The 22,208-nt window shown below is 47.3% G+C and overlaps 1 protein-coding gene across 1 annotated transcript in view; it reads right to left on the minus strand.

The window, feature by feature from the left end:
* The window catches only part of shtn1 (shootin 1), a 139,658-nt gene that overhangs the window by 114,434 nt on the left and 3,016 nt on the right, over positions 1–22,208 (minus strand). Inside the window, 2 exon segments of the mRNA XM_072477633.1 lie at positions 5,223–5,283; positions 15,970–16,022. Coding sequence (XP_072333734.1) covers positions 5,223–5,283; positions 15,970–16,022 — 114 coding nt within the window.

Below are 22,208 nucleotides of genomic sequence, written 5' to 3' on the forward strand. Positions count from 1 at the left end.
GTACAACAAGCAATTAGGAAGGCAAATGTAATGTTGGTCTTTACTGCAAGGGGATTGAAGTGCAAGATTAAAGATTTCTTACTCCAATTATACATGTCTTTGATGAGACTACCACTAGAGTACTATGTGGGTTCCTTATCAAAGGCTGCAACACTTACCTTGGAGGCAATGCAGCAATGGTTCACTGTATTGATTACTGAGATGAGACGATTGTCCTTTGAGGAGAAGTTGAGTAGATTTGGGCCTATACATTCTGGAGTTTTGAAGATTGAGAGATGGTCTCATTGAAACATAAAATTCTGAGAGAGCTGACAGGAGAGACAAGGAAATTTCTTTCCCTTGGCTGTGGAATCTAGAACCTGGGATTACAGCCTCAGGATAAGGGGTTGATCATTTAGGAGTGGAATGAGGAGAAATCCTTTTCCTCAGAGTTGTGGATCTTTGGCATTCTCCACCCCATGAGCTGTGGATTCTTTGACATTGGATATATTCAAGGCTGAGACAAATTAATTTTTGGAATTTAAGGAAATCAAGTGATATGGGAATCGGGCGGAAAAGTGGAGTTGAGGTGAAAGATTAGCTGTGATCTAACACAATGGTGTAACAGGCTCAAGGAATAACACGGTCTATTTTCTCTTGCGTTTTATGTTTAACCTTCTCTATAGTGTCACAACAAAATGGCTTTACACCTTCCCCCATCTTTCAATCACAATTTATTCAACTAGAGTGGCATCTGTATTTCCTCTTCCAATTTCAACAAAACATGACCAATTTGTGCCACTATTTAAACAGTTAGATGGGAACTTGCTCATGTGTAGGCCCAGGACACCAATATAAAAAAGCCCAAGAGGCATAATTTTACATGTTATGTGACTCGATCATGTAATATTATGTAGCACCATTTGCCAAGTGGACAGGAATAAGGGTACACCCACAAGGTGTGCAAGATTAATCTTCCTGCTCCAGCCTCTCAGCTTTCCGATGGGAACTGAAGATTCTCCTTGTGCAGATCACCAAGGGTATATCTTCATTTTGCACTCATTTTGACTCAAGCTTTAGGTTAAAACTTTTAATAGCCTCCTTCCACATATTTTAACGCTATTTCCTTTCCCATTTTCATTATCTTATTTAAAATTAGACTTGTCATTTAAAATTAGGCCTGTACTTACTTACTTTCAAAGTGATATACAAGAAAATTAATTACTATTATCAGTAATGTTGGCAGGACTGTTGTAAAACTTCCAAGAGGTATAAAACAGACTATCAAATATTGTAATTATGACATGTTTTGTAGAGTCAACTTTCTTTGAATGATAGATTATTATGGAAAGGGATAGTGGTAGGGAAAGAGATATTGAAGTATGTAAATAATCCGTTAAATTAATTGTAAACACTACAAGCCCGATCCAAAATAATGTCTGGGTGCAATTCGCCGGGAATATTAAAGTTAATTTGTGATGAGTTTTTCAGGGAGTTTCCCGCCGGCTCGGCCGGCAAGATCCCCGCCACTATTCAATGATACTTATAGTCATTTTTTTGGGCCCTGGGGAGTTTCTCGCTGGGTTTAGCCCACACTTAGGACGCGATTCTCTCAAATGGAAAGAAAGGTCTGGGCAGTGCCAAGAAACACATGGCTATTCAATACGACTCTCGTTGAATAAGGGCCCTGAACGGGGAAGGTGGCCGAAAACACACACAACCCCATTTTACACAGTGGAGATATCCGCTCGCTGGAACTCCCATTGTAGCAAGAAATCGGTGGTGTCCTGATCTCCGAGGAACCCAGAAATATCCCCAACCTCCCCTCCCCCTCGCCCAAATGCAGTATGGGAGGATCTCCAGTATCCCCCCCCCCCCCCCCCCCCACCCCGCGCCCCACTTCCTCCCAACACCCATGCCAAGCAACCCTGGCCCAATCACTTGCATGCAAAAAATGCCAGCTTGGCACCTTGGCAGTGCCCATGGCATCTGGCAGTGCCATCTAAGCACCATGTCAATGCAAATCTGGCACTCTGGGGTACCCAGGTAATACCAGGTCATCACCCTGCTCAAATGCCATGCAGCTGGGGGCCTCCGATCCCCTGGGAGACGTCCATGACTGCCGTTCCGTCTGGTCCCCACTTCTGGGGACCATTGTTGAACGGCGCTCGACCGAGGTCTCTGAGGCAAAGGGGTTGAACCCCAAAGCCTCAGAGACCTCGGGAATCTGCACATTAGAGTCAGGCTTACTGCCTAATATATATATATATGCGTCTCGCGAGATCGCGTTGAAGCCAGGTAGATCCCAGGAGCGGGTTCTCCCGGCTTTCAATGGCCAAGCTGTGGTGTGGCAAGCTGCTTTTCTGATGCAGCGTGGCCATTGGATTGCGCCCTTAGAATTTTTTCCAGCACTGGGGAGCTGAACTCAGAGATCGGCCTGTTTTGAAAGGGTGAGCTGTCCCCCACAACCCCCACACATGGGCAATGTCATCCCCCAAACATGGGCACTACTCCACACCCCCAAGTGAGGACACCCCGCTATGGGGTGCTTGGACCCTCCCCCACGCACTCTCCCTTCCAAGACCCCCACCTGTCAGCCCCCTACCTCCCAGATGCCACTACTTACCAGTGCCGCACACTCCCACCCTTCAAGCCCCCCCTCCACTCTCCTTTCATGGGCATGACCCCCCATTGCCCTGACCGTTGGCAGTGCCATCCGGGTACCCTTGCACTGGCATCCTTGCACCTGGGCAGTGCTCCTGCCAGGTTGGCAGTGCCACCCGGGCACCTGGGCAGTGCCAAGGTGCCCACATTCCATAGGGAGGGCCAGGGAACCACCCTGCACGGGCGGCATGGTAACACAGTTCGCACTGTTACTTCACAGCATCAGGGACCCCAGTTCTATTCCCGGCTGGGTCACTGTCTGTGCGGAGTCTGCACGTTCTCCCCGTGTCTGCGTGGGTTTCTTCCGGGTGATCCGGTTTTCTCCCACAGTCGAAAGGTGTGCAGGTTTAGGTGGATTGGTCACTCTCAATTGCCCTGTAGTGTCCAAAGATTAGGTGGGGTTGCTGGGTTACAGGGATACGGTGAAGGTGTGGGCTTAGTTAGGGTGCTCTTTCAAGGGTCAGTGTAGACTCGATAGGCTGAATGTCCTCCTTCTGCACTGTAAATTCTATGACAATTCTATACACTATCCCTGGCCACCTAGCGGTCTCGGATAGCCCGGGAGCCTCCCCGGGTGCTGTTCCACCTCGTCCTCGTTCTTGTGGACCAGTACAGAGGCACCTAGCTGCAACCTCGCTGGGGATGCCGGAGAATCGAGGGAGACAGGTGTATCTCGGGTAGGTAGGCCTTAAGTGGATTTAAGATCTACCTTTGCGAGTGCCGTTTGGTCATGGCCCTTTTGGACGGAGTTCCGATTCCGACACCTCGCGGGACTTGGTTATATCCGGCAGGCGTGGAGGCTGCCGGGAAGGCTTCACCCGGGATTCACCGACCGTGTTGTGCTCTCGCTCGAGCGCAACGTGGCCAGAGAATCACACCCTGTGTCATTTTGGGTGAGTTTGGCGGGGTGTTTTCCGCCGACTCTTGAGATCCAGACCTGGGGCGTCATTCTCCGACCCCCCGCCGGGTCGGAGAATGGCCGTTGGCCGCCGTGAATCCCGCCCCCGCCCCCACCGAAGTCTCCGCTCCCGGAGATTGGGCGGGGGCGGGAATCCGGCCGCGCCGGTTGGCGGGACCCCCCGCTGGATTCTCCGGCCCGGATGGGCCGAAGTCCCGCCCAGGAATTGCCTGTCCCGCCGGCGTAAATTAAACCTGGTATTTACCGGCGGGACCAGGCGGTGTGGGCGGGCTCCGGGGTCCTGGGGGGGGCGCGGGGCGATCTGACCCTGGGGGGTGCCCCCACGGTGGCCTGGCCCGCGATCGGGGCCCACCGATTCGCGGGCGGGCCTGTGCCGTGGGGGCACTCTTTCCCTTCAGCCTCCGCCACGGTCTCCACCATGGCGGAGGCGGAAGAGACTCTCCCCACTGCACATGCGCGGGAAACTGACAGCGGCCGCTGACGCTCCCGCGCATGCGCTGGGAAACTGACAGCGGCCGCTGACGCTCCCGCGCATGCGCCGCATTTCCGCGCCAGCTGGCGAGGCAACAAACGCCATTTCCGCCAGCTGGCGGGGCGGAAATCCCTCCGGCGTCGGCCTAGCCCCTCAATGTTGGGGCAAGGCCGCCAAAGATGCGGAGACGTCCGCACCTTTGGGCCGGCGCGATGCCCGTCTGATTGGCGCCGGCTTTGGCGCCAGTCGGCGGGCATCCCGCCGTTGGGGGAGAATTTCGCCCCTGGATTCACTCACACTTAAGTCATTTTTTGGGGCCTAGGGGAGTTCCTCCTCAGTCTAGCCCACACTTAGAAATTGTTTCATCAGTGGGGAGCTGAACACGCCAGCGAGACTGGTTCCTCAGAGATTTGCAACGGTGCCCCGATCTCTGTGAGCTTGAGGGTTCTTCACATCCCCCGCCCATGGACAATGCTACCCCCCCCCCCCCTCTGCCCGCAGACATGGGCATTACCCACTCCTCCCAGGTAAGCACACCCCGCTATGGGGTCACTGAGGGCCCCTCCCTTTCAGGCCTCCCTTCACCTCCCCAACCGTTATAAAGCCCCTTCATACCCCCTTTCAACCCCACCCACCCTTCATACACCCCCTTCATCCCATTTCATGGGCGTGGCCCTCAGGCCCTGACCCTTGGATGTACCAACCAGGCATCCCGGCATTGCCAGCCTGGGAGATGGACTGGCGCCCTGGCACCTGGAAGTGTCAGCTTGGCATTGCCAGTGTGCCAGATTGGCACTACCATGGTGCTTGGATGCCAGAGTACTGCCCTGCCCTGCCTGACGACCCGGGGGCACCAATGGCCTCTGAGTACCTCGGAGTAGCCATCACACCTCACCTGATTGTGGAAACCAGTACTAATCGGTGCCCAGTTTAACCTCGCTGGTACAGCCAGTGACCTGGGCACCGGAAGAATGCGGCCTCAAATAATCCTCAGTTACTGAGTTACAATTATGCTCAGTCACTGACAGAAATGTTTATTTTCGGTACCATTTGTTTCTAATTTCAGATATCCTGCCACATTCCTACATCAGATCTGATAAGGTTGTGCATTCTAGACTGTTGACCCACATTTTGTAACTATAGTAACACTCTAGTATTAGCATCAACATATCAAACATATTGACTTACCACGATGAAACCCCTTCACTTGCTGAATAACGTTGTTTTTTTCTTCAATCAATCTTGCGTTCTGTTCATAAACAGGAAAATGAATTCAATTGTGGCAAACATAACACAAGATGGCGCTTAGGTTTGTGATTATTGATTTACCATTGAGATGTATAGATTTTAACAGTTTTAATTTGGAAAGTCTGAACCCAATCTAAGTTAGCAAATATTTGCCTCTTGTTTCTGTGAACTATATTGGATACAACGATGATATCCTGCAATGTAACATACATAACGGGGACCATTTTCAACCTGCACTCTCCGCCCATGAGAAGCTCGGTATGGGTGAAAATCGGGAGAGAATCAATAAACGAGTTATCTCCGTCCGGCATGATTGGGTTTGGGAATTTTCATTCCCCCTCTCTGGTGGAGTTGTCAGAATCTCACTCTGGGGGCCCAGGAACCTCATTTTAATACATTAGCATGCAAGGACTCTCTCCAGATGTTCCATCCTCAAGGAATATTCAACAGGAGGGACGGTCAGGCATGAAGAAGTCGAGGGGATTTCTCCAAGGCCACAGAGGTAGGTACAGCACCCAAGTTGGGGGGCGGTAGAAGAACATGCCTGGAACAGTTTGACAGTGCCAGGGATGGCAGGATGTGTATATGTGTGGCGGGCGGGTGGAAGAGCATACATGGGGGGTGGGGGATGCCGGCGATGAATGTCAGGCAGGGGGCGGGTGGTTTTGCTGACGATTAATGTTGGGGTGAGGGATGAGGTGGGTAGAGAGAAGAGCACCTATTTATTGTCATGGCCACCGCTTGACCTTGTCATCTTCCATGATCATCCTTGCCATACAGGTCCAGGATATGCAGACGTGGTACATTGCTGGATCACTAAGCATTATTGGGCCTTCCTGCTCTCTGCCAAAATTGCTCACTATTCCAGGAACACTTTGAAATGCAAAGATAACCCTGACTTCTCTACTCCACCACTTAAAGTGGGAGGAGAACTCCCCCTCCCCCTCCCCCCATCGCCCCCCCACAGCACAAAATCTGTCCTTAATCCCCTCCTGTTTCCAATCTACACACTTCACCTCAGTGACATCATTCCAAAGACACAGTATTACGTTCCACATATATAATGTGGGAAAATGTAAACTTGTCGACTTTGACAGGAAGAATATAACTATTTAAATGTGAGAGAGATTGCAAATCTCGGTGGTACAGAGGGATCTGAGTTTCCTAGTGCACAAATCACAAAACATTAGGTACAGTAAGTTATTAGGAAGGTAAATGGAATGGAGTAAAAAAGTAAGGGCGTTTTACTGCAGCTGTACAGGGCCTTGGTGAGACCACATTTGGAATACTGCATAAAGTATTTTTTTCGTAATTTGGAAAAGATATATTTGTGTTATAAGCAGTTCAGATAAGGCTTACTCGATTCAGCATTGGGGTGAGTGGCTTAGGATGGGGGAGGGGGGGGGGAAGAGAAGGATGCGGGGGGGGGGTGTAGGCATTTGGGAAAGTGAAGTTGAGGCAGACGTGATCTTATTGAATGGTGGAGCAGGTTCAGAAGGACTGAATGGCCTTCTCCTGCTCTTAAGTCCTATGTCCCTACGTAAGCTGATCTCACCCAACTTGACCTCACCAATATCCCTTGTGGCCCTTTCTCTGTCTCTGTTTTGTCACAATGCTTGTTTGACATGCAGTTCTTGATGAGCAGAAATTTACTCTAATTAAATATTGGGAAGACAAAAGTAATTCTCTTTGCTCCTCACCACAAACTTTGTTCTCTGGACACCGACTCCATCCGTCCCTCTCTCTCTCTTTTGCAAGTGTCTGTGGGTGAACTAGACAGTCCTGTGTGACCCTGAGCTGGGATTCCGGCCAGACATGCATTCCTTTATTGAGACCATGTACTTCCACCTCTGTACCATTACCTGACTCTGTTCCTTCTTCAGCTCACCTTCTATATTCTCCTAAAAGCAGAATATAGGTAGCTAGGAAGCAAGTTGAAAAGTAGGCACTCAAAAGGTAGTTATCTCAGGATTACTGCCAGTGCCACATGCTAGTCTGAGTAGAAACAGCAGGATTATAGGATGACTATGTGGCTGAAAAGATGGTGTGGGGGGAGGGTTTCAGATTCGTGGGGCTTTGGGAATGGTTCTGGCGGAGGTGGGACCAGTACAAACTGGACGGTTTACACTTGGGCAGGACCGGGACGGATGTCCTTGGGGGAGGGGGGGGTTACTTGCGAGAGCAGTTGGGGAGGTTTTAAACTGGCAGGGGAATGATAATCTTTATTGTCGCAAGTAGGCTTACATTAACACTGCCGTGAAGATGGGAACCTATGCAAAGATTCAGAGTATAGGAAATCAAGAACAAGAGAAAAAGACAGCAAGGAGAATACAAAAAGTGAAATGCAGAGGAATCAAGGGCCAGAATCAGAAAAAGACACAGTAAAAATAATAGGATTGGGACAACGAACATTTAAAGGACCAGCCTTAAGGTTTTGTACCTGGACACACAGAGCATTCAAAATAAAATGGATGAATTAGTTGCACTGGTAAATGTAAAGGGGTGTGGTATAGTTGGGATTACAGAGACATGGCTCCAAGGTGACAAAGTGTTTAGGAAGGACAGACAGAAAGGATAAAGTGGTAGAGTTGCATTGTTGACTAAACAAGATATTGGTACAATATTGAGGAAAGATAAGAGCACAGACAATGTAGAATCGGTATGGGTTGAGTTCAGAAACACCAATGGGCAAAAACATTCATGGGATGGTATACAGACCACCAAACTGTAGTGGTAATGTTGGGAATAGCATTAAACAGAAAATCAGCGATGTATATGGTAAAGGAACATGTGTGATTATGGGTAACTTTAATCTGCATATAGATTGGGTGAGTCAAATTAGTCACAGTACCATAGAGGGAGAGGAGAGATTCCTGGAGTGTATATGGGATGGATTCTGGACAGATATGTTGAGGAACCAACAAGGGAAAGGCCATCTTGGACTGGGTGTTGTGCAATGAGAAAGGATTAGCTGGTAATCCAGTTGTGGGAGATCCCTTGGGGATGAGTGACCAGAATATGATAGAATTCTTTATCAAGTTGGATAGTGAGGTAGTTGATTCTGCGACCAGGGTGATGAATCTCAATAAAGGTAACCACAATGGTATGAGGCATGAATTGATGGGCTGGGAAACATTACTGAAAGGATTAACAGTGAACAGGCAATAGCAGGCATTCAAGGAATGAATAATAATAATAATCTTTACTAGTGTCACAAGTGGGCTTATATTAAAACTGCAATGAAGTTACTGTGAAAAGCCCCTAGTCGCCACACTTCGGCGCCTGTTCAGGTACACTAAGGGAGAATTCCGAATGTCCAGTTCACCTCACAGCACGCCTTTCGTGTCTTGTGGGAGGAAACCGGAGCACCCGGAGGAAACCCACGCAGACATGGGGGAGAACATGCAGGCTCCACACAGACCGTGAACCAAGCCAGGAATCAAACCCGGGTCCCTGTCGCTGTGAAGCAACAATGCTAACCACTGTGCTACTGTGCCGTCCCGAAAGGTGAACTCTTAAAGTTGTTTATTAACAACAGTGGAAAGGGAACTTGGCCAAACCATGGCTTACAAAGAAGAAGCATACAAATTGTCAAAGCAATAGACCTGAGGATTGGGAACAGTTTAAAATTTAGCAAAGGTAGACCAAAGCATTGATTAGGAACTGGAAAATAGAGTAGGAAAGTAAGCTAGCAGGGAAGATAAAAACGGCTTACTAAATTTTCTACAGGTATGTGAAGAGCAAAAGATTGACAACGACTGTAGGATCCTTACAGTAAGAAAAGGGGGGATTCATAACAGGGAACAAAGAAATGTCTGAGGAACTAAATTTGTATATGCTTCTGTCTTCACAAAGGAAGACATGAATAGTATGCCGAACTTTCTGAGAAACACAAGTTTTAGTGAGGAACTGAAGGAAATTAATATTAGTGGAGAAATGGTTTTGTGGAAATTAATGGGATTGAAGGTGGATAAATCTCCAGGGCCTGATAATCTTCATCCCAGAGTACTTAAAGAAGCAGCCCTAGAAATAGTAGATCCATTGATAGTCATTTTCCAAAATTCCTTGGACTTTGGAATGGTTCCAACAGGTTGGAGGGTAGTTCATGTAAGCCTGTTATTCAAAAAGGGGGTAGAGAGAAAACAGGGGATGATAGACGTATAGGTGAGCCTAACATCAGTAGAAGTGAAGCTGCTAGAGTCCATAATCAAGGATTTCATAGCACAGCATTTGGAAAACAGAGGTATAATCAGACAAAGCCAGCATGAATTTACAAAAGGGAAATCATGCTTGACAAATCTACTGGAATTCTTTGAAGATGTAACGAGTAGAGCTGACCAGGGAGAACCAGTGGATGTGGTTTATTTAGACTTTCAGAAGGCTTTCGACAAGGTCTCACATCGTAGATTACTATGTAAAGTTAAAGTACATGGGATTGCGGGTAGTGTCTTGAGATGGATAGAAAGCTGGTTACAGACAGGAAACATAAAGTTGGAATAAATGGATCTTTTTTGATTGGCAGGCAGTGACTAGTGGGGTAGCACAGAGATTTGTGCTGGGACCCCAACTGTTCACATTGTATATTAATAATTTGAACGAGGGAACTAAATATGTTATCTCCAAATTTGCAGGTGATACAAAGTTGGGTGGGAGGGTGAGCTGCAAGGAGGATGCAGAGATGCTTCCACATGATTTGGACAGGCTAAGTGAGAAGGAATATGCAGTATCATGTTTTAAAAAAGATTTGTCCTTGGGATGTGTGTGTCACTGGCAAGGTCAGCATTTGTTACCCATCTCTAATTGCCCTTGAACTGAATGGCTTGCTAGGCCATTTCAGTGGGGACGGGGGACGGGACGCAGTTCAAAGTCAACCACATCGCTGTGTGGGCCTGGAGTTACATATAGGACACTAGTGAACAATTGGCAATGGTTTCATGGTCATCATTAGCCTTCTAATTCCAGCTTTTTACTGAATTCAAATTTCACCGTCTGCCAGGATGGGATTCAAACCCGGGACCACAGACCATTACCCTGGGTCTCTGGTTTACTAGCCCAGTGACAATACCACTATGCCACCACCTCCTCAATAATGTGGATAAATGTGAGGTTATCTACTTTGGTAGCAGAAATAAGAAGGCAGATTATATTTGAATGAGTGTAAATTGAGAGAGGTGGGTCGTCAGCGAGAACTTGGTATCCTCCTGCATCAGTCACTGAAGGTAAGCGTGCAAGTGCAGCAGGCAGTAAAGAAGGCAAATAGTATGTTGGCCTTTATTGCAAGAGGGTTTGAGTACGAGAATCGGGATGTTTTACTACAATTGTATAGGGCATTGGGCATTGGTGAGGCCACACGGAGTACTGTACAGATCTGGGGCGGAATTCTCTGACCCGGGGGGGGGGGGGGTGGCCTCCAACCTGGCCTGGCCCACGATCGGGGCCTACCGATCGACAGGCCCGTTTGATGCCGCCATCGGCAGCTGGAGCAGCCTGGGGCTCTCCAGTGCCGTGCTGGCCCCCTGTCGGGCGCAGGGTTGCTGCTCCTGTGGTCCTGTAGACACCACCGTAAAACGCAACGGCGTTTACGACGGCGTGAACACTTGGCCTCAGGATCAGAGAATCCCGCCCTTGATGTCCTTATCTGAGGAAGGGTGTTCTTGCTATGGAGGGAGTGCTGCAAAGACTTGCCAGACTGATTCCTGGGATGGCAGGACTGTCAAATGAGGAGAGACTAAGTCAATTAGATATATATTCAATGGAATTTAGCAGAGTGAGAGGGGATCTCATAAAACCTATAAAATTCCAACAGGAATAGAGAGGGTAGATTCAGAAAGAATGTTCCCGAGGGTGGGGGAGTCCAGAAGCATGGCTCATAGTTTGAGGATAAGGGTTAAACCTTTTTGAACTGAGGTGAGGAGAAATTTCTTCACCCACACAGTGATGAATCTGTGGAATTCACTACCACAGAAAGTAGCTGAGGCCAAAATGTTGTGCAATTTCAAGAAGGAATTGGATATAGCTTTGGGGCTAAAGGGATCAAGGGATATGGGGGGAAGGCAGGATCATGGTATTGAATTTGATGATCAGCCATGATCATAAAGAATCGCGGAGCAGACTCAAAGGGCCGAATGGCCTCCTGCTGCTTCTATTTTCTATGAGAAACCCTCAGCCATGCCAATGCTATCTCAAGACTGGAATATTCTAATGCCCTCCTGACCAACCTCCAATCTTGCATCCTCCGTACACTTGTGCTCATCCAAATCCTTGGTGCGCATATTCTAACTCACACCAAGTCCTATTCAGTAATATACTGGCGGCACGGTGGTTAGCAATGTTGCTTCACATCGCCAGGGTCCCAGGTTCGATTCCCGGCTTGGGTCACTGTCTGTGTGGAGTCTGCACGTTCTCCCTGTGTCTGCGTGGGTTTACTCCGAGTACTCCAAGTTCCTCCCACAAGTCCAGAAAGACGTGCTTGTTAGGTGAATTGGACATTCTGAATTCTCCCTCTGTGTACACGAACAGGCGTCGGAATGTGGCAACTAGGGTTTTTCACAGTAACCTCATTGCAGTTATTATTATTACATTAACTCCCAGCAACAATTACATTTAAAAATTCTCATTCAGGTTTTCAGATCCTTCCATAGCCATGTCTCATACTATCTTCTCTAGCCTAACAACTATCCAAAATCTGTGGAGCCTCTTACACATCCCTGATTTTCTTTGCTCCACTGATGGTAGCCGTTTCTCCAGTTTAGCTAGGCCCTAGCTCTGGAAGTATCTACTCTATCTAATAATAATAATATAATCGCTTATTGTCACAAGTAGGCTTCAATAAAGTTACTGTGATAAGCCCCTAATCGCCACATTCTGGCGCCTGTCCGGGGAGGCCGGTACGGGAATTGAACTCGCACTGCTGGCCTTGTTCTGCTTTACAAGCCAGCTGTTTCGCCCACTGTGCTTCTCTGCCTCTCTCTCCTCCTTTAAAATACTTCTTGACATTTAGCACTTTAACCAAGCTTTTGGTAACCTGCCTTAATATTTCAGGCTGGATTCTTTCAACTCGGCCACTGCAAGAACGCCATAAGCGAGCCGAGTAGAGTAGAAGAATCCATTGACCTTGGGCGAGATTCTCCGTCGACCGTAGAATCCCTCCCTTAATGTGCCTCAGTGTCACATTTTGGGTGATAGTTGCTTCTGTGACACTCCTCGGGTGTTTTACTACATTAGAGGAATTATATAAATGTAAGTTGATATTGTGGGTGGTTTCGTTCCTCTTTCCAACTCCCATTGGACTCTGAGCATACAGGTACAACAAATTTGCTAATTTTATTCAGAGAAATGGATCACAGCTCCCCAACGTCTCATGGTTAGGGGGAGGATTCCCCAACACTGAGGGGACCTTCCCACCCGAGATGGGGAAGAGGCGCCCCCCCGCTCAGAATCCGCCTGCAGGGGAGGGGAGCATAAAATTCTGCCCGTTGTAAAATGTTATATTGGAATGCTTAAATCACCGTTTTTTCAGAAGGACCTTTGAATTGACCATAATCTTCTGTAAGCAGGAGCTGTGTTTGCCTTGCAGGGGCCCCCACGCTAGGTTTTGAGTTGGAGCCCTTTAATGTTATTCAATAATATTACAAACAAATTATTATCAAATTCACAAACCCAAGGATATGATTGGTCATGATTGCAATATTGAAAGTAGTTGACAGAGTGATCAGAACTCTGCAATTATCACTGTCCTTTCAGTGGAACCACTGGGGCGGGATCCCTTACTGGCTCAGATCCCTGTGCAGGTTGCATGGTCCTAACAATGTCCCTATCTGTATGTGTTACTGGAGAATGACAACACTATTTTATAACGGATGCTGGATTCTCCGTTGGCGGGATCCTCCGTTTCCCCGGCAGTGCACTCATGCCAGCGGATTTCCCACAGCGTGGGGATGCCCACAATGGGAATCCCAGTGGCTGGCTGACGGGACAGAGAATCCCGCTGCCGGTGGAGGCGCGCTGCACCAAAAACAGGTGCGGCAGGTTGGAGGACCCCATCCATGCTCCTTAGAAATGATGGTGCTGGGGGAGATACATTAATAGCGAGGGAAACCATATTAACATATGGTGCTCATGAGAATACATTTTGGAAAAAATGGAGCAATAATTTACCAAATGTTGAGAAACCATACTCTTGAGCAACAGTAACAAAATGTGAAACTTCAATACTTGTCTCAATCAACGTTTAAGCTGGAAAACTTCTAAACTTAATGAACATTTATCTTCAAGGAACCATGGGCGGGATTCTCCGTTGCCCAATGCCGAAATCGGGAACGCCGATCGGGCTGAGTGCCCGCCGAGTTCAGCCGAGTCCCACCGGTGTATGTTATGTATGGTCCTATCTGGCGGGACCTCGGAGCTCTGGCTGCGGGGGCCATCCTGGTGGGGGAGAGGGGGATCCGACGGTGGCCTGGCCCGCGATCGGCGGGCGGGCAAATTCCGGGGGGGGCCTATGTTCCTCCCCGCCGGGCCCCTATAGCGCTCCGCCGTATTGCCCGGGGGCCAGCGCGGAGACAAGAACCCACGGGCATGTGAGGAGTCGAGCCGGCTGTGGCGCGGATACACGGACCTGCGCCGACCGTGACGCGCCGGCTTTCGAGCAGCGGACACCACTCCGGCGCCGGACTAGCCCCCTAGGAAGGGGTGAATACCTGGGTCTGGAGGCCCATTGATGGCGGAGTGGCTCGTGCCGCTTTTGACGCCGGCGTCAGAACTTGGCCGTGGGATCGGAGAATCCCGGCCCAGATTTTCAGTTAATGGTTATTTTCAGTATTCTTTAACCAAAGGGGGCATATATTACCACAATTTAACATATTTATAGTAAACAGTTCAGGAAGATATATGCAGCGCATCAGAAAAGCTCATTGCAATTATCAACTCGATCCCTCTCCAAGATGCATAACACTATGATGCATGATCACAATTGTTAATTATATCTTAACACAATTACAATAGAGCCCCATCAAAATCACAACCTATTCACACAGACTGTTGGAGCAGCTATTCCATTGACCTAGAATCCACTAAATAGTCAATTATTTTCAATTAAATAATTAAACTGTGGAACACATTCAACACATTAATGTATTAATATGACAATAAATGAACAATGATTCACAGAATTAACAGAAGTTAATGAAAAGATTGTATTTCTGCAATGTGACCAATGGTCTGAAGCATAAGGTCTGACCAACCAAAGACAGCTCCTTTCCTCAACCTTATCATCAATCTTAACAATCGTAAATAATTTGATATTTATTGTAAAAACAAACCATCAAAATTTGTACTGCTGTAACATCCCACAGGGGAAATTTCATGTTTGTTTTTTGTAGCAAAATTCTACACGTTATTAGAACAAAATGCAATTAAGATACAATACCTAATTTTACAGTTAACATTTTGAGTCACAGCATTTCTATAAATGCCATTGAAATTTATAATTAAGATGGAACTGAATAGGCCAGTTATAATTAGTAATTAACTAGTCAATCTTTGTCGGGTTTTACACGAGAATTGAGAGTAAGTGAAGTATTCTGGTGCAGCAGCATTACAAGAAAGCTAACTGGGTGCAGATGGGAAGGAAGAATAAGAGGGGGAAGGGAGGAGAATACAAGGAAGAGGGAAGTGGAGAAGAGAAAAAAGAGTGAAAGGAGGAAAAAGAGGAGGATAATGTGAGAAAAGGGTGAGGGAGATGGTAAGAAGGGGAGACAAGCATGAGTGGGAAGAGGGGGAACTAGATAGAAATGGAGCAGGAGAGGAAGCAAGATGCATTAGGAGGAGGAGACAGGACTGTGCAAGAAGTGAAAAAGAGGAAATTGATGACGGTGGAGGGAGGCACATATAGGGAAACAGGAAGAGGGGTGGTGGGGGAGAAGAGGTGGAAGAGGGAAACATTGAGGATTGCTGGAAGAGGTAGAATAAGGGAAGGAAAACAATGAGGAAGGTGACAGCTGGGGAAGGAAAGGGGGCGGAAGATGTTTAAACAATTAGCAGGGAGGGCATAGAACAGATTTTGTGGGTCCATTTTGAGGGCCCTGTGGAGGAGGATTGAACTATTGGCCAACAAACATGTACTTGATTAGTAGAGACAGAAAGTTGCAAAGGCTTATAGGCCTGGGCATTGTGGGGTGGGGAGGCACCATCGGGAGAGTGGGGTGAGCCCAAGCCCTGGCCACATGTCCATGGCCGGGGTTCGGTGAAGGTCTGCTCGGATGTCTGACCGGGGTTTGGCGATATTCTGTTTGGATGTCTGGGATGCAGGGGCTGAAATGTCCCTCAGTGAGAGGCGGAGGGGAACGGAAGCAGCATAAAGACTTGTCAATATTGAGGTAGCAGGAACAATTGGCTGGTCAATGCAAGGAGTGGGGAAGCAAGATGTCTCTAGGAAGGTGGCCAAAGTGATTTAGCAGGGCAGGGTAAATAACAGGGATAACGAACGTCATTGTGAATGAGCTGTAAATACACTAATTATATGTGCATCTATATTGGGTCTTACTTTTAAAAAATGACAATGGATCCATCATATCCAATCAAAGGGTGTATAAATGAGATGCTAGCAGGTGAGCAATTTCTAGGATCCACAAAGCAATTCTATCCTATATCGGATTGTCATTTAGTTTTGATCTGTTGGAAAAATACTAACCTCCTCTCTTATTTTCTCATTTTCTTTTATCAGTTCTTCATATTCATCACTTGCTACAGTAGAGAAAAAATTAATTTTCATGTGAGAATTATGTCGATACAATTTTCAATTATTACCCCAGCATCACAGATTGCAGATGCTATTCATAGACCTTAAAATTCTGGGAAAAGGTATTTACACACTATTCAAACTCTGTATGAAAGCTATATCCAATAAAGGATAAATACTTGGCCAATTCATTTATACAAATAATTAAGGACAGGGTAGAAAAAATATAAATAGGGTGAGTGGAATCTGGAATCCTCTCACAAGCCATAGGGTATGATTCAGTGGTCTCGTTGCACTCGAGCGAGAGCGCGATGCGGCCGGTGAATAGTGGGAGAGACCAAAACGAGAAACGCGTTGGGCGCCAAACCGTTTGAGATACCAATTTTGGCCGGCGGGGGGGTGGAGAAAGCTCTGCTGGGGGGGGTGCAAAGATGCTCGGGTCCTACATGCAAATCCTGGATCGTGTGTTCCTATACGGGGGGCAACCTTAGTCCCTGCCTGTCTGCCCCACCAACCACCAATAACTCCCACTGACCACAGAGACCTCAGGCGATGTGGCTGAATGCTATTGCTAATAGGGAATTGGCAGTCATGGTTAAGTGAGCACTTCACACATCCAAGTGGATCCCCGTGTGTGGGCAGGCCATGTAGCAGGTGGGGCTCATTGCCTAGCATCCCGATCATACTTTGATGCATGGACTGTGCTTGAACACTGCAGGAGGCAGCACCACAGAGGGAGCAGCCAACAGCTAAACACCTAGAAGATGGACCCCATCCCCGGGCACATGTCCATGGCCAGGGTTTGGCGATGTTCAGTTTGGATGTATGGGGTGCAGGGTGTGCGGTCTGGTGAGAAGGCCACCTCCCCGCCCCCGCGGACAAGTGTGCATGGGTAGGGCCTGTTGGGTGGGGGAGGGGGGGCAGGACCCCATGTCTGGGGGTATGGGACATGGGATTGGTGGTCGGCCCTCATCACTGAACAAAGAGTCAGAGGCGTCATACTGGTTGTGGTGGGGGTATTTTAATGTTTCTTGTACAAGTGTACACCACTGCAAGAAAATAAAAATTAAAAAAACATTTATTTAAGTGTATTTATTACAAAGGGAAGGTGCGGTGGCGGAGTGGTTAGCACAGCTGCCTCACGGCGCTGAGGGCCCGGGTTTGACCCGGCCCTGGGTCACTGTCCGTGTGGAGTTTGCACATTCTCCTCGTGTCTGCGTGGGTCTTACCCCCACAACCCAAAAGATGTGCCTGGTAGGTGAATTGGTCACGCCAAATTGCCACTTAATTGGAAAAAACAGAATTGGGTACTAACTTTATTTTTAAAAAGTGCATTTATTACAACAAATGTAGACAAATGGACATAGGAATAAAAATGCTGAAGATCTTTCAAGAAATTATATAATTCCTTTTTTAAAGACTGTGTGCAATTCTCCGGAAAGATTTTGAAGTGTGATAGCGAATGGGAACAGCCGCGAGCTTCCCGGCACTTGGCCTATGTCCATTAGCCACTGTTTGTTGTAGAAAAACAGAATAGGATTTGAATTTCCTGTGTAACTTGGATATTCTCCTGAAGCTGCCCCTTGAAAATGTCTTGTGAAAATGTACTTGTGTGAAACTTTGGTGTGATCAGGCAACTGGCGGGCTGGTTGCTGGTCAGGCAGAATAATGACAGTGTAAAATTACTCATGTTTGTCTGTTCACTGAAGCTAGGTCAGCTCTTCTTCCACTTCGAAGATGTGGATTGATTTTCCTTTCAGACCAATTATTATCTACTGGCGTCAGGATACTGCTGAAGAATATAGTTCACATGTGGTTCTTAGTCAAGTTAACTTTTCAGTAATTGGATTTACTCGCATCCTTTACCTCTCGAGGATACATCTTATATTTTGATGGAGTAGTGAATAGCTCTGTGGGATTAGATGAGTAGGTTTATAGAAAATCACTGTGCAGCTTTGGTGGAAGAAATACCTAATATTGTAGCATTGTACAATTCTATAAACTGTCAGTGCATCATCCCTCTTATGAACTATACCTTATGATTCTAGACTAGAATTAATAATACATGAATTATCAATAGGTCCCAGAAGAAATAAGCCAGTCTCCTAATGAAATGAAATGAAAATCGCTTATTGTCACAAGTAGGCTTCTATGAAGTTACTGTGAAAAGCCCCTAGTCGCCACATTCCGGCGCCTGTTCGGGGAGGCTGGTACGGGCATTGAACCATGCTGCTGGCCTGCCTTGGTCTGCTTTCAAAGCCAGCAATTTAGCCCTGTGCTAAACAGCCCCTCTTAAATCTCAGTTCATGGCTCAGGTGTCATAAACTCAATACCAATTTGAAGCTCAATATCAATTTGGTTACTCTTTACTCCACCATCTGCAATGCCTGAATATTCTTGCCGTAGTCCTGACCAGAATTGTACATAGTACACCAGAGGGGGCCTTGTGGCATGTACATGCTCAACATCATCCTGGAGTTTGAGTTCTTTCCCTGTGCTTTTACATCACAGGGTCCAGTTGGCTTTCCTTGCTGCTACCAGATTTTGCTTTTAATAGACTGTAGACCAACACTCCTACATCCATCTCCAGTGTTTTTGTCCGACAGTCGAGAGTCATTTTGTTTATTTTTATTTTTTTGTGAGGGCCACGAAGTGTCCAGCACGAGTTTTGTAGAGTCAAACAGAAAGTAACTTTTATTTACAACAATATTTATACAGCAACAGCAGTTTAAGCATGGTTCTCTCTCTAGCCGGTACCACACTGTCCAGCTCTATTTATAGAACATACAGTGCAGCAGGAAGCCATTTGGCCCATCGAGTCTGCACTGACCCACTTAAGCCCTCACTTCCACCCTATCCCTGTTACCCAATAACCCCTCCTAACCCTTTTGGTCACTACGGGCAATTTATCATGGCCAATCCACCTAACCTGCACGTCTTTGGACTGTGGGAAGAAATCGGAGCACCCGGAGGAAACCCATGCAGACATGGGGAGAACGTGCAGACTCCGCACAGACAGTGACCCAGCGAGGAATTGAACCTGGGACCCCGACGCTGTGAAGCCACAGTGCTATCCACTTGCACTACTGTGCTGCCCTAATCCACTATCGCTACCATGCAGCTTTATACAACTGATAGGTTGACGATTGCCCCACTGCCGTACCCCCCGCCCCTCATCGGGAGAGCTCATATTCCCCCAAATAGTTCATGAGGTAACCAATTGTCCCTAGCCAATAGGAGACATTTCTTTTCTGCAGTCTTATCCACCTGCTAGACAAATGGCATTTAATGTGGACACATACAGGAGTCCATCGTCCCAACATTTCTAAAAATGGACTTTCTCATTTAATTTGCCTGTTTCCCATTGTTTGACACCCCCACCACAAATTACTTATAATTTGCAAATTTAGCTTTGTTTCTGTCCCCAGCAACAAATCTTTTATAGCCAGTGCAAATAGCAATGGCTAAGTGTTGATTACTGTAGCACCCCTACTAATCAGCCTCTGCCATGTTAATACAGATCTATTCACAACCATCCTTTGCTTTATTCTGGCCTAAGCAACATTGAATCCTTTTCAGACTCTCAGCTCTAATTTCCCTGCCATCCCATCATATAAACCAATTGCCTGCGCAGTACAGTATTGAAATGCTTGCTAAAATCAACGTCACATCCATGGAATTTATGTTGTTAATGAGATGTCACTTCCTCCCTCATAAATCCATAATTATCCGCACTAATCAGACCGAGCTGTTTTATGATGTCCTCCCTCACCAATCCCTCCAGTGCTTCAGTCGCATCAGAGACTGGGCTCACTGGCTTAGAGTTCACTGCATTGATCTTATGTCCCTTTTTCAAAGGTAGGCGTTACGTTAGCTGCTTTCCAATCTTCCTTCATTTCTTCTGTTTCTGAAGATTCTCCAATGAGACTGACAAGAATCTGACCAATTCCACTCGCTAATTAACGGCCCAGTCATAGATTTCATAGAATTTACAGTGCAGAAGGAGGCCATTCGGCCCATCGAGTCTTCTGCACCAGCTCTTGGAAAGAGCACCCTACCCAAGGTCCACACCTCCACCCTATCCCCATAACCCAGTAACCCTACCCAACACTAAGGGCAATTTTGGACACTAAGGGCAATTTATCATGGCCAATCCACCTACCCTGCACATCTTTGGACTGTGGGAGGAAACCGGAGCACCCAGAGGAAACCCACGCACACACGGAGAGGATGTGCAGACTCCGCACAGACAGTGACCCAAGCCAGAGTCGAACCTGGGACCTTGGAGCTGTGAAGCAATTGTGCTATCCACAATGCTACTGTGCTGCCTTGACCATGACCATCCAGGTCATGAGTCTTCCCTTCATTTTTTTCAGCATTAAACAAGGTCTCTCAAAAATTTGTATTTCTTTTGGTGCTACATTTTAAAATCTCATGCCCAGTTTCTCAATTTTTAAAAAACTTTATTTTTATATTTCTCAGCCTACCCTGCTACCCACAAGCTTATGAACAATCCTGAAATCCCCATTGTTGGCTCTATTGATCTTTTTGTTCTAGTGTGATCACCTCTTCCTCTAACTGATTGATATCCTGGCTGTTGATAACTAGGCCTAAAAATTGCACCCAGGCAGAAAACAGTAACCCAAAATCAAGGGAACTTAATTCCATAAATTATGATAGTGCTCAATCACATGCCTGTGAAGAATGGGGTTGGAGCGACTAAAAGTCGTTTCATAGAATCATAGAATTTACAGTGCAGAAGGAGGCCAATCGGTCCATCGAGTCTGCACTGATCTTGGAAAGAGCACCCCACCTAAGCCCACACCTCCACCCTATCCCCATAACCCAGTAACCCCACCCTACACTAAGGGAAATTTTGGACACTAAGGGCAATTTAGCATGGCCAATCCACCTAATCTGCACATCTTTGGACTGTGGGAGGAAACCGGAGCACCCGGAGGAAACTTACGCAGACACGGGGAGAACGTGCAGACTCCGCACAGACAGTGACCCAAGCCGGGAATCGAACCTGGGACCATGGAGTTGTGAAGCAACTGTGCTAACCACTGTGCTGCCGTGCTGCCCAGTTAAGATTCTTACAGATGAACTAGTGACCCTCATACTATCAGCTGGAGCTGGTTTCCCACCCAAGTCACAGTGCTGAAATTTAACCTGCTCTCCATCATCCAAATTTTGTAGAATCATAGAATCTCTACAGTGCAGAAGGAGGCCATTCGGCCCATCGAGTCTACACCAACCCTCTGAATGAGCACCCTACCAAGGCCCACTCCCCCACCTAACCTTTTGGATACTACGGACAATTTAATTAAAAAAAAAAAAATCTTTATTGTCACAAGTAGGCTTAAATTTAATGAAATGAAAATGAATGAAATGAAATGAAAATCGCTTATTGTCACAAGTAGGCTTCAAATGAAGTTACTGTGAAAAGCCCCTAGTCGCCACATTCCAGCGCCTGTTCGGTGAGGCTGGTACGGGAATTGAACCGTGCTGCTGGCCTGCCTTGATCTGCTTTCAAAGCCAGCGATTTAGCCCTGTGCTAAACCAGCCCCTGCAATTAACACTGCAATGAAGTTACTGTGAAAAGCCCCTAGTCGCCACATTCTGGCGCCTATGCGGGTACACTGAGGGAGAATTCAGAATGTCCAAATTACCCAACAGCACATCTTTCGGGACTTGTGGGAGGAAACCGGAGCACCCGGGGAAACCCACACAGACATGGAGAGAACGTGCAGACTCAACACAGACAGTGGCCCAAGCCGGGAATGGAAGCTGGGACCCTAGACCTGTGAAGCAACCACTGTGCTACCATGCCGCCCACAAGGCCAATCCACCTAACCTGCACATCTTTAGACTGTGGGGGGGAAGCCCACGCAGACACGGGGAGAACATACAAACTCCACACCATCACCAGAGGCTGGAATTGAACCCGGGTCCCTGGCTGTTAGGCGACAGTGCTAGCCAATGTGCCACCATGCCATCCACAATAGAGAAGAAAAAGAAATCGACCCTCTAATTTTGTCTGATCACCCCTCATTTGCTAGTGAGTGGTGCACACAATGTGGTTGATTATTAACTGCCCTCTGATCTGGCCTAACCAGCCAGTCAGTTCAAGGATAATCAGGTCTGGGCAACAAATGTCGGCCCAGCTAGAGATGCCCACAACCCCGGAG

This window comes from Scyliorhinus torazame, chromosome 16 (assembly GCF_047496885.1).
Source record: "Scyliorhinus torazame isolate Kashiwa2021f chromosome 16, sScyTor2.1, whole genome shotgun sequence".
NCBI classification, from domain to species: domain Eukaryota; kingdom Metazoa; phylum Chordata; class Chondrichthyes; order Carcharhiniformes; family Scyliorhinidae; genus Scyliorhinus; species Scyliorhinus torazame.